This window comes from Centropristis striata, chromosome 21 (assembly GCF_030273125.1).
Source record: "Centropristis striata isolate RG_2023a ecotype Rhode Island chromosome 21, C.striata_1.0, whole genome shotgun sequence".
Classification (NCBI taxonomy): Eukaryota; Metazoa; Chordata; class Actinopteri; order Perciformes; family Serranidae; genus Centropristis; species Centropristis striata.
Genome location: NC_081537.1, coordinates 28,374,382 through 28,390,956, shown reverse-complemented (window position 1 = coordinate 28,390,956; position 16,575 = coordinate 28,374,382). Strand labels below are relative to the sequence as shown.

The 16,575-nt window shown below is 39.0% G+C and overlaps 1 protein-coding gene across 1 annotated transcript in view; it reads left to right on the top strand.

The window, feature by feature from the left end:
* fmn2b (formin 2b) overlaps positions 1 to 4,058 on the top strand; it is a 35,338-nt gene extending 31,280 nt beyond the window's left edge. Inside the window, exon 20 of the mRNA XM_059324725.1 lies at positions 988 to 4,058. Coding sequence (XP_059180708.1) covers positions 988 to 1,014 — 27 coding nt within the window. The 3' untranslated portion in view covers positions 1,015 to 4,058. The remainder of the gene's footprint in view (positions 1 to 987) is intronic.
* Positions 4,059 to 16,575: the final 12,517 nt, after the last annotated feature.

The window sequence follows — 16,575 nt, the reverse complement described above, 5'->3', positions numbered from 1 at the left end:
TTGATCTATCTATCTATCTATCTATCTATCTATCTATCTATCTATCTATCTATCTATCTATCTATCTATCTATCTATCTATCCATCCATCCATCCATCCATCCATCCATCCATCCATCTTGACATTCTGCATGAATAAATCCATTAGTGTGTGAGGGAAAAGGGAGCTAAAGGAGGTCAGGAGTCTCTTGAACACTAATTCCCCTTTTCGACCAAGGCAGTTCCAGGGCCGGTTCGGAGCCGGTGCCTAATCTTGAACCAGTTACGCGCTTTTCGATTACCAAAGAACCGGCTCTCAGCCAGGAAAATGGTTCCAGAGCAGCACCAACTCTTTGTTGGTCCTGAACCACGAACCACTTATGTCAGGGGCTGGGGGCGGGATTATGGTGACCAAAAAGACCACTTAAAGCATGTATTATTCATTTTATTTTATTAGTTTAACTGCAATGTGGTTGATAAGGGCTAGCGTTAGCGGGCTGTCGTTAGCGTGCTGTCATTAGCGTGCTACCGTTAGCGTGCTAGAGTTATCTTACAACAAAGTCTAACATTAACGTCTTATGTTCAGTGTAAATAATAATCATCATCATCGTCGTCCATAGCATTCAAGGTGAGCTGAAAAAAAGTGTCGTGTTTTGATGCCAATGTAGGCTCGCAAAGCCATGAGCAACTTCTGTAAAGAGGTAGTCCGTCATCGTTGTTATTATAGTCGCAGAGAGCGGAAACTTCCCAGACGTATACATTGAAGAAACCAATAACTTCCATTGTGAATGTGAGTGTTTGAAGATTAATTCTGAGTGCTATTCTTTCTCTATGTCAAGTCCAAATCACTTGACCAAACAGTGGTTAACCTAAATGTTCATCCATTCACACTTTAAATGACAACAGATATCCAGATTTCAGTTCTCTACTCTGTTTATGTTGCTTTGCACTGCTTATAGTTAAATTATAGACACTTGTAATGCACTTAACCCTTAACTCCTTTTTACAGAAAGCCAAACTTGGCATGAAGATTTGACTTCTTCGGTGGACTTTGAATCCTTTCTCAAGACTTTTGCCATCTTTGGGCACCAGCAGTGAGTGACGGACAAAAAAAGCATGAAGAGGACAGAAGAGAAAAACGAAGGGACATATGTGCAGCTGAGCCTACTCTGGACATCTTGTTTCATTGATTGATTTCTTCCACTTGAATCAGTGTTGCCTGTTCTGTCAGCTTGATGCCTTATGTTGCTCTCCTCTCCAGCTGTCTGATAACTGAATCCAACAAAATTATGGATGCTGCTGCAGGGCCACCAGGCAAAAAGGAATCATGTGTCGTGGGATGGCCGCAGCTCAGAAACACTATACAGTATATAATATACATCAGCTGTCAGCAGTGAAGCCTATTTGCCTCCATTTAGCAAATAACAATATCTCACTAATTAAGATTTTCTGCTGAATGGTAGACAAACAACACAACACAACCCATGCCCCGAATAGCATCAACAACAGGGGCTTACATAATTAAAACCTTAAGGATTATAACTTTGAATTGTTAAACTGCAGGAGCTTATTTGCAGTACATTTTTGTGCAAATAACTTAGGAACAATAGAGATAACTTGCACAAGGGTCAGGAGGATGTAAGGCTGCAGGCAACTGCAGTAACAGTAACGGATCTAGCCAAGCACAAATACATGTGCACTCGGATGTGTCATTTCATCACTTGTATGTTGAGTTGAGACAACACACACAGTTGATTTAATTTTCTACACAACATGCATTCATCATCTTCATATACATCAGCATGCAACATGACTACTAAATGGAACTTGATGGTTCATTCTTGAAATAGTTGAAAAACATTCTCAAGGTAGTAGAAAGTTAAGAAGCCATGGGCCTGAGAAAAGTGTGGCCATTTATAAAGCACTTTATGTTCTGGTTCATAATTCCATAACTGTGAGACATACAAGCAAAAAAAAAAAATTTCAATTTGTTGATTTAGGAATACACCTGTTTTCACATTATGTTAATCATAAACCATTATATTTGAAACATTATACATGGTCATAACCCTTGAATGCATTGGACAATTGCAAAAAAAACCTTTTGGTGGCACACATTAACATACATTTAGGGAAAGTTTGAGGGTTTTTTCACGTGAGGTTGTATAAGGTTCTTAGTCACAGTCAATGTATTACCTGCAGTAGATGATGGTCTGCACGTTCCCAGTTTGGAGAACCAGACACGCTCCAGTAAAACAGACTGCAGACGGGGTCTGTTGCAAAACATATTTTAACCACCTAAACGAAGGCCCACCCTAAAAATGTTATACCTGTTTATGTGTCGTTTAACAGTTAACAGTTGTTTTATTTGGCACTATTTTTTGTCAACCGTAGAACTTACATCTTCCTACGCACTAATATGCATTGCGTGCTGCAGCAGATCAGCTGTTTTGGTTTTGGTCAGTTAATAGTTTTTGTAAGAGATAATAAATACAAGAAAATAAAAATGAGTGATTATGGCAGCGATGATGAAATGCCGCTCAATATGGAGACAAAAGGATATCTTTATGAACCGGAATATACAGAAGAATAACTTTTGCAGTTGGAGACTGAACAGGCTGAAAGAAAGAGAGGAAACTTCTGTGGAAAATAGACCTCAAGATGAAGCCCAAAAAAAGGGCCCGAGCTACCTGGTGGTGCTGCTGTGTAGACTGTAAACACATACCTACAGACCAGGAGAACTACTGCTGCCATGAGGGGACCTGGCTCTGTTTGGCTTAGACGAAAACAGCAGATCTGCAGCGCTTAAACGTAGGAACATGGAAGTTCTACGTTGAGAAAAAGAAGTGCCAAATGAAACGGCTGTGGATAGCAACAAAAACCAGTGGACATATCATTAATATAGTGTACACATATACGGGTATAACATTTTAAGGGTGGGCCTTTATTTAGGTGGTTAAATAGTTTTGTGACAGGCCCTGTCTGCAGTCTGTTTATTGTCTGGAGAAACAGAATGCGTCTGGTTCTCCAAACTGGGAACAAACAGACCATCATCTACTGCAGGTAATACACTAACTGTGGGTAATTACCTCATACAACCTCAGTTTTAAAAAATCCAAATTATCCCTTTAATTTGCCATTACTTTATCTGAAGTCTAATTTATGTTAAGCTGTCAAATTCCATCACCATCAGATATCAGCTTGATTGTCCATTGTACTTTTTAATTGTAACACTGCAGAACATTTATACACATTGTGTTATTAAAATCTATTTTAAATGATTGTGCAGTTTTGGTAAAAGTATGGCAGTGGGATTTTTTTCCTTTCTTTCTTGGCACTTGACTTGGGATTGTGAAGCATTTCCATCAAATACACATATACACAGAACTGAGCCGGCTTGCCTGTATAGAAATACAATCTCAGCAGCCACTCTGATTAACAGCAGCACTTGTGGACACTCTGTGATATATTCTGGTTACTGTGCAAATATTACTGACAACAACTTCAAAATGCTGTCGTGTTTTGATTCTACATCCTGATTGTTCCATCAATTTCACTCAGTAGAAAATCACCTCAGTATGCATCTGTAACTATGTTTGAGCTATGTTTATGGGCAGGAGAAGAATGTCATTGTAAACTTACATGTGTAATTTCAATGTACTGTATGTTCAATGATTCACATCACACTGGATGTACCGTGTGTGTGTGTGTGTGTGTGTGTGTGTGTGTGTGTGAGGGAACGAGAGACAGACCGAATTTTCCTCATCAACTGGTTGATCACATAATTGTGGTTAAAAGTTATGTAATGAAGGATGTGTATAGTGCATTAAATTACAGCTGTTGAATTTTGTTGCAGAATTATTGACTTTATCAATGTAAGGTAATAAATTGTTTAAAAAAAAGTATTGTGAGACACATTTTGTGTTTCTTTCATTAACGTCCTTCTCTGCTGGCCAGCATGATACTCTCTTTGAACAGTTTCATGTGCAATAAATGTTTATGTATACTTGTATATGAAGAGGATGCATGTGGTCTGGGACTGGTGTAATTTATTTAAAATAAAGAAAAATGATTTCTGCATTTTTTTGGTTTTGTTTCATGCAATATTTTACTGTGATTAGGTCAGGGATGGGACTTAAATGTCTCTGACCAGGCAGCAGTAACATTGCAGTTTTAGAAAAGAGCAATGTCTTTTAACCAACAGTAAAAGAGTAAAATTAGTGTTTCCCAGAGTTCAAAGACCTACATAAGATCTCTGAAATACAGAAGATATCTGTAACACCAGCTATATATGATCTCTGAAAGAGACTTTACACTTATCTTGTACAGCAGCCGGATTCTTGGGATATCACAAGATAACACGAGAATTGCGGGACTACGAGATTGCCAATTGTCGATCATCGGTTCAGCCATGGGTTTGGCTGTGTATTTCTGACGCAACAGTGAGGTGCCTGTTGGTTCAAAAAAGCAATAGCCATGTTCAATTGAAGTAGAAAAGAATTCTGAAATGACGCATTAAAGAAAATGCAAATCAGGGACGCTTACATCAACTGGTTGAGAGTGGATAAGCAAAGCTGCATGAACGTAATTTCATCAGAAGATGGCAGTGTAATGTGTTGCTGTAGGCTAATCCGTCAGTAAACAGTAGAAGAAGAAGAGATTGTACAAGAGAGCAACAGCAAGTAGGTTGCTAATCAGACAACTTTGGCCACCAACAGGAGAAAATGGAGAGAACTTCAAATAATTCTAATAGTTCTTTCATGTCAGAGTGGAAACAGCTGATCAGTCATGTGAGTGAAATGTTTGTCAGAAAAACATTTCCATCTCCCTTTTAGCGCATTAACTATTTTTCAAATAACAACAAAAATCACCTCAAGTGAGTGTAAAAACTTTTCTGCACATTTTTAATGAATTTCGGAGTTTCCATCAAGCTTTTCTTGCGTAAATCAGCAGAATGTGCATAGAAATTTGTACTCATTACTAACGGCAGCTCCTAAAGAGATTTGCATAGATGCTGCAACAGAATCAGTTATAACAGAACAGGGCAGTCCGTGGTCTAGAGGTTAGGAAACAGGCTTGAAACCGGAGGGTCGTCGGACTGAAGTGCCCTTGAGCAAGGCACCTAATTTCCCCATTGTGGGACTAATCAGGGACTCTTAATCTTAGAACTGGAGAGTATTTCTTCATTAAAAGAAGAGCAGAGGACAGCACTGGAGGCTTTTCCTGCTCTCCCGGGTGGTTTCAGCTCAGTGTGACGGAGATGGACAAATGGTTCATCCAATCACCTGCCAGGTATTTTTGAAAGTGTCTGAGACTTTTCTGATTGGTTCTATGTAACAAACCATCTTGGAGCATCAGGTTAGCTGTGTCTGCACATGGCTCTCAGTGTGGCTGAGGCTGAGTTGGTGGCTAATTGTGCTAACGCCAGTGCAAACAGTCCTATTAACGGCAACAGTGGGCACAGAGCAATCAGTGTAGCCAAGGGGCAGTGGGTGGCTATTATGCTCCCATAACAATGCCATGGGTCAGGAAGGAGTTGTTAACCGCCCTATGAGAGCTTTGCAGAGTGGCAGCCATTAACACACAGGGACTCATGAATGAGCATTCATGTGAGACGAGACCGGCTATGACAACAATATCTTGTTGTTGTCAAAGAACAGAGAAGCTTACTTCACTGTGTAAAGATGTGTTCTGAAGTTTCAGCCCCTTTAAAGTAACTCCACTATTTTACCTACAAGTTGCAGCTTCAAAGTCATTTTGCTGCTGCACTGACTTGTAACAGGGAGAATGGGGCCTTTGTCATTTTCACTCTGTGCCCCAAATTCTTGCACTATATAACTTTTGGTGGGGAAAAAGCTGCTGTGAGAACTGGCTTTATGGCAACACTAAAGCCTATGTCACTTTATTGGTGAAACGGGATCATATTTTATAGAGAAAATGTTTTTTACTTTTCCCTCTGATGTTCTCTGGCCGCCCTGCCTTGACTCTTGGTGATTAACAGAGTTTCCTGCTTCACAGTAAGTTTTTCTTCTTGCTAAAGTACCACACTTACTGCTAACTGCTGCTTACTGTAGCTAGGGTAAGCTACCTCAGTTACCAGTGTTGCCAGGACTGCATGGTGCATTGGGGGAGTGTTGGTGTTTATACCGCTAGCAAAGGAGCTTTGGACCACGGGGAGGAAAAGGTTTTCAGTCCCTGGATGAAGGGGGATGTTATGGCAGCATAAAAGATAGCGTTGGCCACAACAGACCAAGATAACATCTGCAGCATTTTGTTGCAGACATTGAGGCCTCTGATCCTACGCAAGGAAGATAGAAAGAGGAGAAGCCACAGGGTCATATGGTGTTATGTCTTTGGGGTAGAGCACATGCTGTGTTTCAAGATTAAAGCAAATGGTGTTATAAATAAAGTTAAAAATGTTTTCCAGATGCTTATGGGGTGTAACAAAATATCAGCATCAAAACCATACTCTGACGATGAGTTTGTGAAGACATGCATGCTGAAGGCAGCAGAGGTTGTGTGTCCAGACAAGCAACAGGCTTTGGCCAACATCAGCCTGACTAAAAACTCTGTAGCAGAGAGGATTTCAGATCTTGTCACCAAATTAAGGACAAAGTTCAGAAATTTGTTCATTTTTTTTGGGTTGCAATTGATGTTGCCCAGACATTACAGGCATAGCTCAACTGGCCATATTTCATCTGAGCCAGAGATCTGAATCATCATCATTTTGACAGCAGTCTTTCTGAAAGATACATTACCCACCCACACCAAAGTAAAGTGGGGTTAAGCTGAGCAGAAATGCTCATGCGTTTCTTTGATTTATGAGAGGAAATTGGACAGTTTATGGAGCAAAAGGGGAAACAAATAGCAGAGTTACTGGATGCAGAATGGCTGCAGGACCCTGCTTTTATTGGAAAGCACTTGAACAATTTGGACAAAATCGGCTTTTATGTCATTATCATGCACATGTAATAACTGTGAGTAGATTAACTGAATATTGACACATGTCGAGACATGCACTTAAGACAACTCAGGCTGTTCATCATCTGTTTTGTAAATTAATTGTTTATTAATTTAAATTTTTTTTAGAATGTTCCTTTTTTTTCTTTATTGGTTATCATACAATGGTTTTCTGGTCAAGCCCATTTAGTCCACAAAACTCAATCCACAAAATTGCCACAACAGTTACTATACCTTGTTCCTTACTAAACCAAAAGGAACGTCTAGAGGTCCATCCTTTCAGATCCAGGCTTATTTAGGATTAATCTTAACACAGAATCACAAATCACAGATTTGCAAAGGGCTTTACAATCTTTACAGGGTACGACACCCCCTGTCTTTTGACCCTCACAGCAGACAAGGAAAAACTCCTCAAAAAACCCTTTAACAGGGGAAAAAAAAGAAGAAACATCAGGGAGAGCAACAGAGGAGATGGGAAAGAGAGAGAGAAAGTTAGATTGTATGAATTATATATTGATTGTAAATATTGTTCAATGATTGTAAATATTGCTTTCTTTTATTGTTATTAGTTTTTCTTTTCTTTTAAAATTAATAATAGAATTATAATAATTTATTGTAAATATTGCTTTCCTTATCTTATCTTTTTTTCTGATGCTTGCTTTGGCAATATATACATTGTTACCTCATGCCAATAAAGCCAATTGAATTGAATTGAATTGAATTGAATTGAGAGAGAGAGATTGAAAGAGAGAGAGAGAGAGACATTGAAAAAGAGAGAGAGAGAGAGATTGAAAGAGAGAGAGATTGAGAGAGAGAGAGAGAGAGAGAGAGAGAGAGAGAGAGAGAGAGAGAGAGAGAGAGAGAGAGAAGAACAAGAAAAATGAAGGTAAATGTGTTGCTGGTAGATAAAGTCAAATGATAGCTGTAGTAATAGTAATGATAGAAGTAATAGGAGTAATGGTAATAGTTATAGTAGCAGTAAAAATAAAATGTGTGTCTGTAGCAGGACCGTATCAGGCACAGCAACAGTCCAGATCCAGACCAGGATCCATGGTGAGGATAGTAGTAGTAGTAGTAGTGATAGTATAGAGTCCAGCAGAACCACCACAGCGACCAGGGCAACAATCCGGGCCCAACCGTGATCCCTGGTGGGGATGGTGGTGGTAATGGGTGGCTAGCAGCAGTCGCGGCCAGAGTCGGTGCCCAAACATGGTCTATGGTGATATTGACAGTAGAAGTTGGAGTCTGTCAGGGGCACACCATATATAGAAGAGGCCTTACCTGAAGGTGGTGTGAAGGATCAAGCCTGGGTTCATGAAGAAATCCCCGAATAAAAAATAAAAAATCTCATTATGTTAAGTTTTACACTCTTTTATTGATCAGAGGGTTAACGGAATAACAAAATCTTCTTAGCTATGAATGACAGAAAGTATAAAAAAGGTCAAAAGATGAACAAAGTTAAAGAAAAAGAAACAAAGCAAGATGCAACTAAGTTGGAAAAAAGAAAAGTGCAAGAAGCTTTTATCTGAGCATGTATAGACTTCTTAACAGAGAACATTCAATAAAGTCCCTCCCCCATCTACACTTCCTCTTCACCCATTTCCTGTTGCCACTCCCTGTTAAAGCCAGATGATAACTCACACAATATCACAGGCTCACTCTAGTGTAGCTTACTAAATACAATGTTTAAATCATGACTGTATATGTAAAATAAGGTAAAACACAATGATTATACATGGAGAATAAGGTAAAGGATCATGTTATGATGGAAAGCATTAATTCCTAAATATATGAGAAAGTGAGTATACTAAGACTATAGTCATATATGCAAAAGTCTTTAAATGGGTATAGGTAAAACATAAAAAGTGAAAAATATAAAATAGTGATATAGTAGTAAAGTAGTATATAAAGACATAATACTTGACACAACTTAAGTAAATAAGGATATAGGCGTCACTTCCAAACTTAAGTACACATAATAATAAATGAGTGCAAATATATCTGAGCTAATATAAAAAGAAAAAAATGTGTCAACTGGGTGACTGAGAGATTGGACTAGTGACCTCTGGGACAGAAGGGGTTTATATACAGTATGTGGGTTATGTCTGGCCTGCTAAGTGCAATACAAACATACCCAAGTCCATTTTATTTTCAAATGCTTGTGTTGTGAGTGGACATCCTGTCACATTTGACAATGACACGAGTGATGTTTGAAGTCAGATTTGCTGAGGAACGGCAGATTCTGCAAGTCAGGAATGTTATTTTGTTCACATAGTCGATGAAGTTGCATACAATTCGGAGTCACCTGCAACAAATAAGTGCTATGAAGCTTAAAGCTGATGCAAAGTGTCATGGACACTTTTTTTCACCGAGTAAATTTGTGTGCTTAGTTTGCAATGAACATGTGCCTTTTTTAAACACTGCAACTTCTAGACAAAACATGCGTAGAAATACAGAAATCTATCAGAAGAGGAGAAGGTTAGGACAGCTAGAAAATAACAAGGACTTTTACAAAGCTTCATGCAATGAAGAAAGTCAAATTAAAAAACATTTGTTTCACAAAGTTGCCAAAAAGGAACAAGCCATTTTCTGAAGTTGTGGCAAAACTCAACATCTGTCCCTCTTAAGTTAACTGTTACAAGGCAGGTAGTGGAACATCTGGAACTAGAGCTGAAAGGCAAGACGGACATATTCAACTTCTTCTCCTTGGCACTGGATGAGAACTGTGATGTGCATGTTACAGCAGTTACAGTAACTGATCTTCATAAAAGGAATAACCCAAGATGTTTAAAATGTAGAGAAACTGACTTCTATGAAAGGGCCAACAACCGGTAAGGATTTAAATACATGCTGTACATGCAAAAGTTAGGACGACAGTGGGAAAAGGCACAACTGACAGGTGTCCTAATTTAACCAGGAATAATGTTGGCCTGTTGCAGCAGCCTGTTCTCCTGTCAAAAACATCAGGCTTTGTGTGTACAGGCAGCAAAAAACGAACTATGTCTCCATATTTCAACGTCCGCTGTAATGCACCCGCTGCCCTCTTGCTGACGAAGTAGTGATTGACAGCCAAGTGAAGTTCATAGGGGCGGATTCCTGCGTTCGATTGGAGGATGGGGTCGTGGATGGGTGGAACAAGTGGCAGACTTTCACCCATGTGAAAACAAAAGTAAACCATTTTAGACCTTACGTGCATTTATTTACTGTTTGAACTGTCTTTTATAATGCCTTACCAGTCACAAGTTTTTTGCCCTAAACCTTTAGCAATAATTCTCAGGTTATTGGGGGAAAACTCTTGGTTAATGGCTTACTGGTTGTATAATAAGGCCATGCAGAATAAGACATTAATAACTACTTGATAATGACTAATTAAGAGCCAATATTTTTCATTTTCATTCATTCTTTATTTATTATCATTGAGGGCAACCCCTCATTTGCAATGATGTCGAGAGTACAGAGAAAACATGAAACAAACACAAACACATGCAAAAACATTAAAAACAGTTACAGTGAAAGGCAGAGTTATTGGTTATCATAGATTTAAACTGGCCCATAGTAATAACTGTGTTGAGTTTGAGTGAATGTCGTAAGATGTTCCAGGTAAATGCAGCAGAAAAACTGAAACCAGTTTTTCCAAATTCAGTATTAGTCCGGGGAACATTTAGCATTAAGCATTAATCACGAGAGCGTGTTGGATAATTACTGTGTGACCAGTTTAATAAAGTGCTGAGGTATGGTGGCATGTCACCTATCAAGACTTTACAAATGAAGAAGAAGAAGATTACTTTATTAATCCCACAACGGGAAATTCAACCTCTGCATTTAACCCATCCTTTTTTTTACACACACAAGTGAACACACCATGCAATGAGCAGTGGGCAGCACATTACTGCGCCCGGGGAGCTGTGCAGGGGGGGTTAGGTGCCTTGCTCAAGGGCACTTCAGTCCTAGGCCTGTCAGTACTGGGATTCGAACCTCCAACTCTCCAGTTACAAGCCCAATTCCTAACCTCTAGGCCACGGACTGCCAGTGCATGTGTGCAGGAACCATTGCATGCCTCGTCTCACGGATAAAGGTGCCCATCCCACCTTGTTGTTTAGGAGTCAATGATGGGTGGAGTTACTGTCACCAGTGATGAATCTGAGTGCAGAGTGATAAACAGAGTCAATTGAGGTGAGAGTGGAGGCAGAAGCATGTCTATAGATAACATAAGCATAATCCAGAACTGATAAAAGAGACAGCCTGAATGATCCGTTTCCTACAGAACAGAGGGAAGTTTGTTTTGTTTCTGTATAAGTATCCAATTTTTTGTTTTCATTTACTTGTATGTCAATCTGAAATTTGAATGTGAGTTTTTGATCCAACCAAACGCCCAGATATTTGTGTTGTGAAACCCTTTCAATGCTGTGACCTGTTAAAGTGGTGATATGCAGACCATCTTCTGCAATATGTCTGGCTCTTGAGAATATCATGTATTTGGTTTTGTCTGAACTGAGAACTAATTTTAGATTGAGGAGAGAATGTTGTAGTTTGTCGAAGGCTTGCTGGAGAGTATGGTACTTATTTGCATGCTAATAAGCAACTAATTAATGTTGAATATGTGTTCCCTAATCTAAAGTGTTATAGTCCTATTTTTTCCCTCAGTTGTAATGTCGACATTATGTTGATCTGCCATGACAGCACCCCCTTGCCTTTTCTGTGTATGGCACAAACATCAAACTTCTAAAAGATGTGGCAAACAAAACCCCTAAAGATGCCCACCAACAGGTAAATAGATTGATAGTTGTACTGCAGAATAATAAGTAGCCAGAAGACTAAAAGTAAAAACTGTGTTCTGGTATTCAAATACATTTATTCTCTAAGTGACTTGTCTAGTTCAATAAGAAGCACATGTTCTAAACTGCCCTGCAGAAAAGAGTCCTGATGGGAATCATCCTCATGAGCTTTTATTACTTTCCTAATTGTGATTACACGGTACTACACATATTTTAGCCACCTAAAAAAAGGCTTACCTTAAAAAAAATTGTTGAAGTATATGCTATATTATGAATAACTCCTTGCTGTCACACAGCCTTTTGTAATTGGTAAATTATTTCTACAAAGCAACCAGACTCTGTTGACATAAACATTAATTTAACTTACAGAACAGGAGTTACTGATCTGACACCGCATCAATCAGTAGTTGGTTTGTTGGTTTTGCTTGTTCATCACGTTTAAGATTAATTTTTAAATTGAGATTAATTTTAAAACCCACTTTTATTTACTGTTTTTTGTTTTACCCAGCATGAGACTCGCTTTGTTTTAGTTGTTTTTGCTTGTTCTTTGTTTTTATTGTTTTTATTGTTGGTCTGTCCTGCCATGTACAGCACTTTGTATCAGCTAACGCTGTCTTAAAGGGCTATATAAATAAAGTTGATGTTTATATCACCAAAGTCACACAATAACACTAGGAAATGAAATGATCGATGCAGTGATAGACCAGCGACTCCCATGTTCTGATGGCTGTTGATGTTAAGGTTAGAAGTGAAAATATTGTTAATGTTGTTAAAGGGATGATGATTTGTTAGGTGGTTCTTTTTTTGGTGGCTTGCTAGATGGCCCTGAAATTTGTAAGCTGCAAATGGTAGAACAGATTTGATCCACTGTTGGGGAACGCTGGACTCCTTCTGGTGACATGAAGAACTTCACATCTCCACACAGCATGGTATAGAAAGTAACACAGAAAGTAAAAGCCGACAGGGAAAGCTAATGATTGACCCTTGAACTCTGATTATGGTTGACTCTGCTATAGTCAGTTGTAAAAAGGATGTGCTGTAAAAACACCAAAGTACTAAAAAGAAAGAATCCTGCATTTCGTATATGCACACAGAACTGTGAAAAAATATCATAGGGTTAAAATATGTGAAACAACAATGTGAGGTGCTGAAACAGGACGATCTGTTGAATAAAGTCAGTTCTCTCAATGCTAGTCAGAAAAGGCGTAGAGAGATTTTTGACACTGAACACCAGGCTTTCAACTGCATTTACTGTCCACTCAGTGTATTTTATTGATGATTTCATCTTTATCTGGGACCACAGACATCTTTTGAAGGCAGATGGACTTTGCCTTTACAAGTCAGGAGTGAAGTTGTTCACCTCTAACCTATTTTACTTCCTGGGACAAGCATTCCTTCCTGCTGCCAAGGACGAGAGGAATCAAAACAGGAGGAAGATATAACATAGGGTGACAGAAACCTTGAAGGAGAACCTGCCTCTTATTCTTGTTTTATGCCTATTTATTTCTTTTTCTTTTTTTGCCTGTTCTTATTTCCATTCTCTTGGCTTTTTAATACTGCCCTTGATTGTTTTTTTAATGCCCTTCAATGTAAAGCACTTTGTCTTCTTGCTGAAAATGTACTGTATAAATAAACATGCCTTGCCTTGAACCTTAACCTAACCTAACTTGTTTGTTACTAAATCATGTCAGCACCTCCACCTAATATAACTGCAACCAGGCATGTCATGTCGTGGGTGTGTCCTGCAGTTTTATGCACCTGCAGGTAGACCTCCTTGGCTACTTCCATCAAGTCATCGGAAGTTACACACATAATCTTTTCAACAGTAGAGCCCCCAAAATAAGATGGAATATTTAAATTCATCCACCATGAGTTTTGGGGCATGATAGATGGGGTTATCCAATCCCAGACATTAATAATCCATCTATCGTTCCATTATCCTAAACCTCTTGGGTCACAGCTGATATTGGGTGAGAGGACCTGGACAAGTCGCCATTCAGGTTCTCAGTCACACCCCAAAATTTAGAATCACCTAAGCTGCATGTCTTTGGACTGTAGATTTCCTTAAAAAACCAAACCTCTCTACAAGTTCTCTCAGTGCATCATGATGGGCATAGCTCTAATTGTAATGCATTATTTCTGATTACATCCTGTGCCCAAGTGTGCTACCAGTGCTGTGTTGTCCTCTTGTGCACACAGAGCAGTAACAAATCATTGACTTGTGGAGGTAAAGAGAAAAAAAAAACACTCAGCGCACAGAAGGACTGACAGCAGCTGATTCTGAGGACAGATAGGATGGACCATTAAAAATTACAGTTTTTCTCAGGTGCCATGATACATTTCTTGAATCATCCTTGTAATTGCATTTCTCAAAATAATTTGAACAAAGAGCAGCATACACTTACTTTATCATTCATTGAATTTATATAGCGCTTTTCAATAACCCAAAGACGCTTATACTTGGTCAAAATCCTTAGTTTATCCCTCAAAATGCTAAGTCATGTTGTCAATATAACTGTACTCTGTAAGGATTTTCTGATGTAAAGCGCTCTCTTAAAATAAAGGGTTCTTTACAGAACATTTAAGGGTTCCATAGCTTGGTACATATTTGGCAACCTAAACAGTTCTATATAGAACCATTTCAGAGGGTTCACTTAAAAGAACCCCTGGGGTTCTATATATATATAGCCTTTTGAAGGTTTAATCAATCAACCTTTTTTTTTAACGGCACAGTTGATTGAGTTACTTTATTCTGTTGTTCACTAATAGTTAACTAATAGTGAATTAGCTAAGCAGGGTTAAGTAGCTAGTGTTCTAACTCCTAGACATCGTTGTCATGAGTAACGTTTCATACAATTAAAGGTCAATTTATACATTTTACAGCACAGCTTGTAGGGAGATGCCACCACAGAAATGGCGACTTGATTACTTCCGGTACCTCACCAAATATGTCTATACCATATTTCATGACAGTCTCCATGTAGAACTTTATAGTGAAGTCAGTTCTGTATACAGGCGAATTACATAAGCCTTACCTTTGCCTGACTAATAGTCTTTCAGAACCTTTGGGGCTTTCTGCCATTGTTCGCTGCCTCTCGCATCACCAAGGACAAACTTTTACCACCAAAAAAATGGATTGACTCTTTTGAAATAGCCAAAATTGTTGTCTCCCATGGTTCATTTTTCTCTGCCAAATCTCCACCCTGAGAGCTACTTTTTGTGATTTATGCTTGGTTTCCTTGTTTCCCACATTCATAGCCACTATGGCTACTAGAGGGCAAAGATAACTATAAATGTAAATATCGGTCATAACAAGTTGCTGTACAAAAGACACATGGGTCATATTTTGGGGGGTTTGGGGTGTATTTTGAAAATGTTACAAGGTGAGGGCATTTGAGAGAGCTCCCTGATGCTGGTGTGTGCAGAGGAGTCTGAAGATGTGGGAAGGAAAGCTGCTGTGTGGAGGAGTGCAAAGAAGACCAACATAAGATAAATGTTTTCACTTTGGGGGGAATTCACTATGTGGGGTCAGCACAATGTCCAAGGAGAGATAAGGGAATGAAAGTGAAGAAGATCAGAGTAGAAAAGAGGTTATCATATGCTGAAGATGTTGAGAGAGAGGACAGAATGGGGGCAGCAGAAGAGAAACTGGAGCATTGGAATTGAATATATGTCACATAGGATTAGCAAATTATCATATCTGATTTAATTTATGTTTTAGACAATGTCCCAACTTTTTTGTAATTGGGTTTGTAGTTATTTGATGCTATAACATGGGGGTTTATTGTCATGATTGACAGCTTGCATTGTGCTGGTTGGGTTGTGCGGGCAGAAACTTAATACTGCAGCTCCACTACATATTCTGGCTCCAAATAGTGTCATCAGCACAAGATGGCAGCAGCCATTTCTGGGATATTTTGGCTTCACTTTTGTACATCATATGCAAAACAATTACCAAATTTCTCATCATAAATAAACCTCAAACACTGCTTTGTTCGGGATAGGTGCAACAGTTTTGCATCAAACAACCTTGCACATGAATGAGTTAGCATTTTCTGGCACATTCTCTCATGTCCTGTTAGTTCTGTGTTAGCTGGCAAACTGTGACACTGGCCATCATCCATAAACACACAGTGAACATCCAAATAAGACAAACTGCTTTCTGGTCCATACCTCTTTGTAGAGCTGCAGTTTTTGTTTAACTGAGCCTTATTTTCAGTGTATTGGCAACATTGTGTAATTTTTTATGTAAAGCTTGTGGGATTATTTTGTATGAGTGGGGCAACAACAAAATTAATCTGCCTTCATAATAAAAGCCCACATTGATGCCAAACCATGAATGAACCCGATTAAAGCCAATTCTAAATCAAAGGTAAATAATGCAAATTGACAGTTATTTCAATGGGTCCCTTACAATGACCCTGACCCCTACAATGTGCAATGTCATATAAGGCCTACTAGTAAAACACATTGATACTGAATCGCTCTACAAAGTAAAAGTGTAAAAGTTGGCAGCCCTGAAACAAATAGCTGCATCAGTATTAAAGGGTAGATGTATATTGCTGGTGCTACAATCTGCAATATCTGGAGGGTTCAAAATGTCTGTTAATGTTTGAAAAAAAGTAAATGCGAAAGTGCCCTCTTGGATGCCCCCTGTGGTTGATAGAACATGATAAAGTGCCCTCCAGGGTGCCCTTTCAGTGGGCTGGTGCCCCACTACACACACCAGGTGCCTTTTTTTGTTATTTTCGCCCCTCAAACATCCTGAGTCCACCAGTGATTCCAACCATTCGTATTTAAAGGTTCTATGTTTTTTCTTGACTTCGACTTTGGAAACAGCACAGAAAACACCACTACCGCCA